Genomic DNA, 11,950 nt, shown 5'->3' with positions numbered 1-11,950 from the left:
GATTCCCTGTGTGATGTGGAGATTGTTCTCTCTGTTAAACCGTGTCTGACTGAAGAGACGTTCATCTAAATGCTGGCAAAAACATTTTTCTTCTTCTGGGATGGATCAGCCTGTGTTAAATGGTGGCTATTGTCTTGAAGACCTCGCAGGGTGTTCAATCCACATAGCGTTGTTTCCAGCTATGCTGTTTCACGCTACCTTTCCATTACGTGACAGTGTTTTTTCTAAATTCCTGACTTTTTGGTTTATGAGGGCGAGTTTATTTCTTAATTCTGTAGGGGCTAGAAGGGCGTTAAGTGGGCAAGTCCTTTAATTTAAAATATACAAGTGCGTTGTTGCTCTTGTTCTCTGATGAATCAAACACTGGGTATATTAATACTAGTAATGGAACATAACGGCTACTCATCAAAAGTAAGGATAATTATTTCAGGAACAGAAAACTAACCTTGCCAGATAATTGCTTGTTGAAATCTGATGCTGTTCAACAAATGGGGGATTATTAACAGCAGACTCCCATGTTCATCTGTGATATCGTTAAATCCCATGTTACAACGATAGGGCTATCGTTGCCTTAAAAGCGTACCCCTTTTCTTGGAGATGCTTGTCAGTTCTTGATTAAGGATTTTGATGGCATGAGGTCTGTTCTGTTCTTAATAGTCGTGTTGTCCTCCAAAATGCTGGGGAGCTCGGAGTAACTTTTGTGAGACGTGGGTTATATAGGTGCATATTACGGGCTGAACAAAAAACAACTCTCATTCCATTTCTGTGTTGCTGATTTTTTTTTTCCCCAAACGTTTTCTTAAAAACACATCCAGTTGTTTGTGTTTTTAAATGCATGTTCATGCAGCAGATGCCATGCAATTTGCAAAGGTTTTCATCTAGTGGAAAAAAATGTAACTTAAAACATGGACTGGTGGAAAGAAGCTGGACGGTAGCAAACATTTAGGCTAGAGAGACATTTTTTGGGTGACATGAGTAATGAAACCCAAAATAACTTTAAAGAGATAGGTTAGATTTCAGTCATTTGAGGACTTTAAATCAAGACTGGGCCTTTAGTTCAAATACACGGTGTAACTTAAACCAAGCAGCGGTCATTTAAGCTCTGAATTTTCACTATGAGCTACATTAAGACACCTGCTTGCGTAGCTTGGGGCAAATGGTTTGGCGAGGTGGCGGGCCTTCGGTTTGAACAGTGCACCGCTTTCACTGTTTCTGTGGGTTTAGCTCTTAGGTTCTCGATCCCAGGTCCAAGAGCGAGCTAGCTGCTGCGTTTCACTGACCGGCGGTTGACTGGCTGCTACAACCTGCACCGGCTCCCCTTTAGAAGAGGATATTGTGGACGGGTCCTTTGCCTCGTGGACCGGGGTGACGGGATGCTCCGGAGCAGTGGCCCCGCCGCGTGCTGGTTGTCCTCTCTTCTCACCGTCTCCAACGTGCTTTGAGACTCTGCAAGTGATCCACGTAGAGCTGAGATGGTTTCCCGGTTATCTAAGCGCATCCTTTCCCAGAGCAAATCTTGTGACTGGGATAACTTGCTTCAAAACACGTGTTCTGAAGTCTGCAATTCTACCTTGAAAGACGGTTGCAAACGTTGTTTGGGAGACTGTCTTTCAGAGTGAAGTCTTCCTCTTTAGTCATAAAATTTCACACCGCTTCATTTTGTGACTAAAAAGTTAAATTATGGTTTTCCTCATCATGATTGATGGTAAGAGTATAATGTTGCTATAGTCAGTTTAATAGTTTTCATCAAGAGCAGTCTACCTATGCCACTCAAGTCTATAGTGGCCAGCGTAAAAAGCACTAAGAACATGTTAAGTTTTCTACAACAAATTTTGTACACATAAAATCAATTTGTGTCAAAAAAGACATTATTTACCTAATCATTCATGACTGAAAAAAGCCACATGAAAAATTGCCTTATTTCAAAGGGCAATCATCAAGGCTTCGAAATATATATAATCTCATTTCTCCACTTTCATTTTATCTGCTTTCTCTCCCTGAACTGGAAAACTGCAGTCAGAGCTGTATCTATTTCCTGTAGGAGCTATTAGTCAATAGCATTACATCCGCTTAAACGTGATCACTTTTCTCTTCTGTGTGTTACTGATATGCTATTATCACGTAATATTGCTCATCCATCAGAGGTTGCCGTGTTTTCTGCGCTGGTTGTAGAATAGAGGAGAGCTGAAGCATACTCGGGGGGAAAAAAAAAAGTTCAGAGATTACAAAATATTTCAGTAACTCTCTACGTTTAGTGTGTTACTCATGTATGTTACCCTCTCGTGGTGTGTTTCAAGGTTGTAAGGTGAAATGTTTCTCTGCTTTTAATTCCTACGCAAAAGCACTTTAACCATCAGTTTTGAGCGTAACCGTCTCAATTCCTCTTTATTTAAATGGCAGATTCAATAAAAACTCCATCTGGCTTCCATAGGAAGCTTGCACAAGTCCTTGGAAATTGATTTTTTTTTTTTTTTTGAGAGGACACAAGGAACTGTGGCCAGGATTAGAACCTCTTCCTCCTGCAGCATACTTGCCAGATGGCAAGTTTATTGAATCTGGTTTTAACTTAGTAGGGCTTAAAGGAATGAACGCAGCTCAGAGAAGTGGGTGCTACGTTTCAACTTCAAAGGTCTCCTTCAAAATCAGCCTCCAAACATGAATACGCGGAGTGTGGTTGTGACCTGGGCAGTCTGTTGCATACCTCTCATCTCTTTCAGTGCTTGAAATGGAGTTAGCGTGTGACACAAACCACGCTACAAAATCCCAGTAATTTCAGGATCAGCAGCATTGGGTGAATCTTGTTACACGGCTAAATCAAATTTATAATTTATTTATTTATTTATTTTACCATCTCAGTTTCTACAGTGTTGTGAAGTCTCTTCACTTGAAATATTTGTTTTCGAAGTGAAACATGAAAGTATGTCGGATCCACTGGTGTCACTTAAAACTGTCCTTAGGTGCTGTCCTTAGTGTAGCGGTATGCTCTGTACTAAAAACTAACACTTTTGATGGACAGAATTTAGTTTCATCAGCTTTTAGGTTTGAACCAGGGAGAAAAAGGTCTTGCTTCTACTTAAATTTCTTACAGCGACTTTTCCTAATTTCTTAAAGTGGCTTTTATGTTTGTGAAAAACGTTTCTGGTTAATTAGCGATGCAAATTCTAAATTATTTTATGAAGGAAAAGAGAGGAATAAATCCTCTCTTTTCCAAATACAAAGCATTGTTTTGCATTTCTGTTATCTACAGAGAAATCTAATTTTTATATTACAGGATTTTTTTCCCCTTTTTTCTGAGAGCGGAGAAGACTGCTCCTGTGAACTCACGCCAAAGAATTTCAGAGTCTGCAGCATAAATACGAACTTTTTCTTTCAAACGCAGAGCAGTCAGGGTGCTGACCTCCGCTGAGGTGCAGTTGCACGCAGGTTTTCAGACATTTAAGTGGCAGTGTCTCTCATAATTATTCACGTGCTTTGTTACACACGCCTGTGTACGTGCTAGCATGCGGTGTGGGCCCAGATTTGTAGAGCAAAGCGTATTAACACACTTGTTTAAGAGAAGGAAATAAATAATTACAACGCACAATACCCCGTTTTCCCCTTTTCTTTTCCAATGTCACGCTTCACACATCCATACTGTTTCTATATACTCTACTTTCTATATGCTCCTTTTACTGGAGGTGATCTCATGTCTCTGCTACGGTGCCAGTTCTTGCGCCGTGCGATGTGTGTGTGATGCTGAGCACACAGCATTGCTCACATGAGAACTTATTCCTCAGAAATAAGGAAATGAGTAAATATTCCTCTGTCCTGTCGCTCATGTTGTATAAGCCTCATTTGTATGCGTCAGTGGGTTAAAAGGCATTTTTTTTTTAGTCCTGAGCAGTGAATTTTCAGCGTTGAATTTCTCGTGAGGAAGTTTTCGTCATTCTAGAATCAAGGTTTTATAGAAAAATACCTCAGGGAAATCTCTTTGCCTGCGCTGGGACTGGGCTTGCTGTTTGGATACCACCTTGTCCCTCTTGTTAACGAATTGGTTTGTTAGGACTTCTAGCGGTGCATATTCACCAGGTTTTCCTGCACTTCAAAGAAGACAGACGGAGGGACTGGAAAAATATTTGAAATTTGTTACGAACGTTCAGGAATCTAACTTACAAAAAAGGTGGTGATAGCACCAGAATCAGAAGTAATAGTTTTCTTCCAGACAGGGGACGTCAGGAGTTAATGTTTTTCTAAAACTCTCAGCAAGATTATTGTTGGCTTCCCTTTGAATTAATTGCTTTGGAGCGAGTTCACCTACCGTATTACTTTACCAATTTACTCATATATTGCAGAGTATATGTAGAAAAAACGATGGGCCTCTGTAAATCTCATGGATGTAATTGCATCCAGGGATACTGATGATGTCATGAATCATGGCAAGGTACAGTGGTTTCTGCGGTATTTCCAAATGAAATTAGAGGTCTCTTGTTTACAGTTTGTTTGCGGTCCTCTCCGTTCAGTAGAACACTGTATGGATCCAATAATAAAAAATAAATACGTGCTATAGCCTGATGCTATTTTGAACGGGTTTTGGCATTATATCCCTAATTTTACTGCTGTATTGCCATCGTTTCCAGTTGTATCTGGCTTGATTTAAGCTAAGATAGTCTTGTATTAGTAACATAGGGAAACTCTTATTATTTTCATTTCTTCAGCAGATGCGTGAGCCTTTTATATGCCTTACTCCTTATCAAATCGGATTAAATGATGCAAAATTCTGCAATGTGCAAGTGTTCTTTTGGATGGGAGCAAGTACTGACTGTCGGTGCAGGTGAAGTACAAGAGCGGCAGTTGGAGTATTTCAGTGCGCGAGTGCGATGAGCACCGCTTTGCACCTTCCTTGCTCATTGAGCATTCCACTGTGGTCACATTTGCAAGCGGTAGAAGTGGAAGGGAAGCATTGGAAAGGGGTAGAGAGGCCGCTGCAGAGCGAGCTGGGAAGAGAGCCGCTGGAGAAACAGGCACCAAGGGGCGGTTGAGCCCGACTAAATGTAATTGTCTGCAACGTCAGAGGGGGAAAAGATCGGAGAAGGGCAATGGGTCAGTCACAGCCATTGTATTAAAAGTAAACGTCCGGTTCCCTCCCCGTTTCAGGCAAGTCAGTTCTCAGCTTTCCTTCCCATCTGTCATATTTACAATACTTACAAGTCTTTCATATCAATTTTATTTCAACAGCGCCCATTTTCTGTACCAAAAGTATCGTGCTGGGCTGTTTAGAAAGGGAGGGAGCCACAAAAGGACTCCTATGTAAGAGAGGTTTTATGTAATCCAAGGAAAAGTGTGCGAGCCATCGATACGTTTCTGTGTTTTCTCTCCGCAGAGAGGGCGTTTAGGCTTCTGAAGTGTGTGATTTCATCAAAGGGCTTTTCCTTCTTTGAATATCATCTGTGAGACAGTGGAATTACAGCTGAGAGCTCCAGATATGAACTTAAGTAAAATTTGGCAGGCAGAGCTTCGTTAAGCGTTCTGCTTAAACTGGGCCATGTCTACAGCAAAGCAGTTTTGCTTTCGAAAAGCAGATGATTTTGTAACTTGAACATAAACTATAGGCCAAATTTTTGGTGGCTGCGTCCCTGGCTCGGGTGCAGTAAAACTGTATTCCTTTACACCAGATGACGATCTGCCTCCTTCCACATCTTTTGTAATGCTTCTTTAATCCTTAGAGAATGAAGCCTTTGGTTCTTTGGAAATGTCTCTCTTAAGAAAATGCCAGTGCAAAAATCATTTACCTGGGAGCAACTCTCCTCTTGTGTGCCTTCCTTTGCAGCTGCCTTTGGTCTCTACTTCCCCAGGAAAGAGTACTTGGAGAACGTCTACATTGATCAGCCAGCAGGTACGCCGCTCCTGCGCATCCATGCCTTGAGGGATTCACATGGGGAAGTGGCCCACTTTCATCTGTGCCAGAATCTCATCGTTTCTCGAGCAAGATCCCATGAAAATCATTGGTTTCAAATCAGAGAAAAAACAGGACTTCTCTACCTCAGCAAAAGCCTGGATAGAGAAGACTTTAACGTGCTGTGTAAGTATGAGAAGACTAGCTTTTCTTGTTGAAGGATCTGTTGTTAAAGCAAAGTACATTCAGATCATGAGATTTATCCATCAGCGTATGAGCATCAACTTCGGGGAGAAAACACATCTGCCCTTTTAAAATGAGGAACCAGCCCCCCGGAAACCCACAGCAAATGCGGGGAGCCATATGCCACTGACCTGGGACGGATCCAGGTGCTCACACTGTGGGCTCCAATACGGTGGGAAAGTTGCATTACTTGAAATATTTTTTTTTTCTGCATTTCACAGCTGTGTAAGTCACAGCTTTACATTGAGATTTGCTGTTTGTTCATCTACTGATGCAAACTAAGCCAATTCCATTGTGTTAATGCTGGGCGCTTAGCGCCCAGACCAATGCGGCGAGAGGAGTTCCAACTCTTGTATAAATGGTCCTCGAACTCTGGTAACGTGGATTCACGAAGTACATTTGCATGTAACACCAAACAGCTCTTGGAAGAAATGGTTAAGCATACCTCTCGCCCTCTCTTGAGATTTGGCCTTGTTAGAGAAGCCTACTATTGAACTACAGAAATGAATTACCTCGTTTTTTTCCCTTTCTTTTATGCTCTAGCAGTAAATTGGTTTTGGTGATTTTGATCTATGGGGAAATGAGGTATCATTAGATGGTGGAGGAGGAAATAGGTGAGGAGTTAATGGCATACCGCTGTGATCGGTTGCAGAAATTCTGCTGTTGGAGAGAGTCTGTAGTAACTGTCTTGAGTTTGTAAGAGCCATATATCAACACTGCCCTTTGTCTCAGGTGCCTTGACGTTTAAATGTGCAACGTCAGACACTTACTGCTTTACTTTTTAAGTGCTGCGGGCTTGATATCTCACCCATTTTCGCTGCATTTTTGGTACTCGGTGTTCATGAATATCAGATAGCTATTTGTAACTGAACAGAGGAAGAATAGCTACCCAGAACTTGAGTGTCTTGTTTTGTTCATATGGATCAAAGTGACCTAGATCATCTTTTCAAGTGAATTAGATTTGTTACAGAGATGCTATCATTCTGTCTGTAGTCAGAGCAAGGTAATCACAATAATTAAGGCTCGAGGCTGTATTAGTAGATGCCACAGGTTGATTTTAACTTCTGTGTTATCTTTTGACCAGCTCTTTACATTTCAAAATGATGAAGCAATTTGTCCTCTAAGCATAAACAATTTGAGCATATCCTCAACCGGTATAAACTATTCAGGTCTGTCCCGAATATTTATTGCCATTTTGCGCCCTCTCTTTCCCACTCTGCTCTAGTCCCTCCAAAAAACAGTCCTATCAAACAGCTGATTACTGATAGTGACCTGGTTTATGTCAGTGTCTTACAGACAGAATGCTGATACTGCTCTGTGAGGTTCTACAGTGTAAAATTGGTGATAACACCTATAGTTTCTTGGCTTACTGGGGTTGGTAAGATTAAGATTTAAAGTCTTCCAACCAGCAGATGATGTATTCGGGAATTGTTTTATTACATGGTAGGACTACACGGTGGTTTGTGGAATAATGGACTAGAGCACAAAACGGGTAAAAGAAATGTTGGCTTGTCTTCTGTAAAATATTTCTTCTGGTGTTTTTTTTTTCTGAAGCTGTAGGAAACTGGATGCCGTTATCAAAGGTGATGCTGTATGTCTTCCTTTCATCCCACCCTTTCCAAGAGAAGGAATGCGACTCTGCTACGCGCACCACGGTTTTCCTCTCCTTGATCAATGCTACTGCACCAGCTTGCAGTTCCCTGACAGCAAGGCAGCTTTGCTTCACAGAAATGGATCTCTCCTTTCACATCAAAGAGAATAAACCAGCTGGCACATTTCATCAGCTCCAGTTACCCTCGGTTCATCATCTGTGTCAGAATCTCAGCATTTCCTACAAACTGCTGGCAGGTAAAACTGGAACTGAGCCACTCGCGTACCAGCAATAGATGTAAACGGCTGCTTTTGTAGTAGACCCTCTAGATTGATTCTATAAAGGAAATTCCTTTGCAAACGTGAACTGAGCCTGCAGATTTTGCCTTTGAGGTACACAGAGAGGATGGGAAGGAGGACTGTCCCCTTCCCTAAGGAAAAAAGATTGGTTCTAGAAGTTTGCGCCTGCTAAAAGCAGATTGGGAATATCCTGAGCTTTAAATTGTGCTGCTTTTAGACTGTAGGATCTTCCCATCTCTTCCATGTTTTCTGCCTACCCTAATACAGCCCCACAACTTCCTTCTGTTTCACTTCTGAGTCTGCCTTTTATCATGCAGTCATGACGTCCGAATGGACTTACTGGATTGCAAGAGAGTCCTATAATGGAAGTGATTGTCCCTGTTTACGCTGTGGCTGTGTTTTTCAGCTGAAGGTATGCCCTTTCGATACAACGCGAACACCACCGGCGTGAGTGTGACGCAGCGCCTAGATCGAGAAGAGAGAGAGAGATACGAGCTGATTGCCAAATGTACCGTGAGAGAGGGCTTCAGGGAAATGCAGGTTGAGGTGCCCTTCCTGGTGAACGTGTTAGATGAAGACGACTCTCCTCCCTTCCTTCCCAATGGCACTGATACTGCAGATGCTGTCGTGGAGTCCAGCAGGAAAGAGGTAATGTTCTCCTTGATCCAGTCGCTGAAGTGGGAGGCGTGATGAACGGGGAAACGCCATGCTCCTGGGTAGTGGATCTCAGCATCAAGCACGTGACCGCACCGTGCTCTTCAGAGCTGTGATTGTAAAACACTGAGTCTGTAGAATTCCTCTCCCCTGAGCTGTATTTTCTTCAGAACCCGAAGTAAGAAGAGTTTGGGTCAGGATTTAAACAGCGTGAAGAAGCGTCAGCAGTTCCTGAGGTCAGGATGGGCCATTGCGAGGGCTGTGGTCAGGATGGTTCTATCTCCCCATACTGAGCTCTGCTCTGTGTTTGTTACAGGGTTGCTTCCCCCAGGTGACTAAAATTGAGAGTTGTTACAACAGGCGAATGTGTGTATCCTTCCCATATATGCAAGTCGATATGAGATACCAGAACTACATTCGGAACGTTTATTAGGGTGCTGTACCAGTTAACAGAAAAGTAGGAGGAGCGGCTGGCTGGCTGCTGCAGACAAACGTGGTGCCTGCAAAGGTGTTAAAGTTTCCAGTGTCAGGCTGGTACGGGAGAGCTCCAGGATCTTGCTTTAATGGTGCCCTCCCACTTTTCCCTTACCATCCCAAGGTGACCTTTCAGGAGGTCTAAACCCCTGGATGCCTTTGTGTCTGCCCCCCATACACGTTCACCCCTTGCTTCAGTAGAGAAGTCTACAAGTGGGCTCTTTGGCTCTTCCCACCGGAGCAACAACCCTGTGTAAGTCAATGATATAGAGAAGGCACTTCTTCAGGGGCCGAAATGATGCATTTTTCGTGCGAGGACTTCTGTTTCACAACAGCGGCATGTTTTTTTGCAGTCACATTTCCCTTCAAAGTATATTGTGCTCATGTTTGTGTCTGGAAGGGAAAAGAATGATTTTAGGAGTCTGCTGCCACCTCCCGACTAGTGTTGACAAGACACCCGTGAACACGTCACGTTTGCCTGGTCATAAAGTAAATTCCTTTTTACCTTTGACAATTTTGAGATTTGGGAGTTTGATTTAGCTCTGGATGATAGAAAGTGAAGGTGTCGTAAAACTGTTTTATAATGTAAAATATTCTCTTTGGAATTACATGCCTGCAAAGCATTCAGAACACAGTGAATTTCACTGTCATTTTGCAGTGGCAAAAAGGCATTATATTTGGAACCTTCCAATCTTTTCTAGTAACTAAACAAACTTTGAAACAACAGAATTGCTAATAAAAATTTTAAAGGCCTTGTGGCTTCAGTGTCCAGGTAGAGAACAGCAATCTAGTAGACTAAGCAGAAGGCAGCCAACCCAGGCCACTTCTGTCATTTCAGGTAATGAGTTTGACTTGTCTGAATGTATTTCCTTGTCTTTTAAGTACACATATTACCTGCTTTTTTAGTAGCATTGTAGAATAACATTGGCTGTTTGGTTTTTTTTGGGGGGGGGTGGAACAAAATGAAGAGCTGTGCGTGTGCACTCATTTCCTACCTCAAAAGTTTAGCACTGTATTTAGGCATAGACTCAAACAGCTACATGACAAGTTCTTTTTCACTGCTATCTTCTTTTGAGCTTCTAACTCGGATCCAAATAGGTGTGCAATAGCGGTGACCTGAAGCTTAAAATTAATTTGAATGAAAGTGGGCTTGAGTGAAAGTTGTAAGCTTTTATTTCACCGATATTTCAATCTCCTAACATGTATCAGGGGAAGAAAGCTTCAAGGTCACTCAGCAAGGTCATTTATTATTTCCTTCTAGGGAACTGTCCTTGCAACGCTAACTGTATACGATGCAGACACCACACCTATTTATCCCCTTGAAAGCAGCAGAAAGAAATACACAGGAACCATCATTACCGATGATCCCTGGATAACTGAAACATTTCGGGTGGAGCACATCTTCGATGAAATCCACTTCAGCCCAAACGGCAGCCAAGTGAGGGGAACTCAACATGAGTACAGTAAGATCTCTTCCTTCAAATAAAGGCGAAGTTGCGTGTTCGTAATTGACCAATAAGCTCTTGAACTTTTCCGAGCATTTTGTAAACATGGAGCCAAAGAAAGCTGAGACATTTCAAGTTAAGCAAACGCTGAGTTTTAAACAAGCACTGAAAACATGGAGTTTGCGCATCTCTGGGTTAGGAAGTGGACGGGATGATGTTGTCTATATTGATAAGCGAGAGGTTCTGATTGTGGGATTCTCGGCACGGCGGTTAGAAGGGAAGAGGACCTCTCCAAACATCTTGAATGGCACAGAGCACAACTCCATAGGAGCATGTTTTCATATTTAACTCACATTCTGTGTCCTCTTAGGGTTAACTTTGATAACGTATAATTTTGATATAATTTTGTTGGGATTGCAGTATCAAAATACACATTTGCAGATAACGTGGGTCGGTAACGGACTAATCTCTCTTCTTTTGCAGAACTGGTACTGAATAAAAGTATTTCAGTCACAGAGCATCGTTACTTCCAGTTGGATGTTTTGGTGAACGACACAGAATTTAATGGCCCAGAACGATCGGTGATGCTGCATTTCAACGTCTCCATCCTCCCTGTCAGCATTCAGTTTCCAAACATGACTTACCAGTTCGCGGTGAACAGAAATGCTGAACGTTTTGCACAAGTAAGAGCTGTGTTAATTATACTTTCGCTCTCCGTTAGAGACAGAGCTTAGTAGATAGAACACTGGAGCGAGATGCGTTAAAGCGCTGGTTGTAGCTGTTTTAAGTAGAATCAATGAAAAATGTGGTATCGATGTGACTGTTGCTGGATGCAGCGGATAGCAGGTAGACTGGACACTAGCTCTCCCATCACATAACAACAGAAGAGGGGCTTCGCATGGAAGCATTAATAGAGAGAAATAGAGACAGAAGGACTTGCGACCGTGAGTGGCTTAGGCATAAATAACTGGAAAAATATCAAGGGCAAAAAAAGAAATTTGTCCCAGCTCTACATATTCCAGTATGTTAATGGCTTTTCTCTAGATAATGGCTAGTTAGTAATTAATGTGTTTCCTAATTTAACCCTCATTTTAGCTTATTCCCCACCATTGCCGTTAATAATGCCTTCCAGAAACGCTTTCTAACAGGTTGACATTAATCAGGTAAAAATTACAATGTAATTCCTGTGGAACGTGTACATTAATGAGGAACTAGTTCAATATAATTAATTTTATGAAAGTGAATATTAAAAACATCAGCGATGAGCCGTTTTGGGGGAGCTGCTGGAAAGTATACCTCATGACTAAATAAAGCTATGAAACTGCTGCTGTATTTGTAGCAGAGAGGAGGACTGAGACTAAAATATGATCAT

At 42.1% G+C, this 11,950-nt stretch overlaps 1 protein-coding gene across 1 annotated transcript in view; it reads left to right on the top strand.

The window, feature by feature from the left end:
- Positions 1-11,950, top strand: part of RET (ret proto-oncogene) — an 83,191-nt gene that overhangs the window by 37,575 nt on the left and 33,666 nt on the right. Inside the window, exons 3-7 of the mRNA XM_009332703.1 lie at positions 5,807-6,058; positions 7,670-7,963; positions 8,412-8,653; positions 10,395-10,596; positions 11,062-11,261. Coding sequence (XP_009330978.1) covers positions 5,807-6,058; positions 7,670-7,963; positions 8,412-8,653; positions 10,395-10,596; positions 11,062-11,261 — 1,190 coding nt within the window. The remainder of the gene's footprint in view (positions 1-5,806; positions 6,059-7,669; positions 7,964-8,411; positions 8,654-10,394; positions 10,597-11,061; positions 11,262-11,950) is intronic.

Source organism: Pygoscelis adeliae, unplaced genomic scaffold (genome assembly GCF_000699105.1).
Source record: "Pygoscelis adeliae isolate BGI_AS28 unplaced genomic scaffold, ASM69910v1 Scaffold269, whole genome shotgun sequence".
In the NCBI taxonomy this organism is placed as follows: Eukaryota; Metazoa; Chordata; class Aves; order Sphenisciformes; family Spheniscidae; genus Pygoscelis; species Pygoscelis adeliae.
The sequence above is the reverse complement of the archived record's forward strand: the minus strand, read 5'-3'. Positions and strand labels throughout refer to the sequence as shown.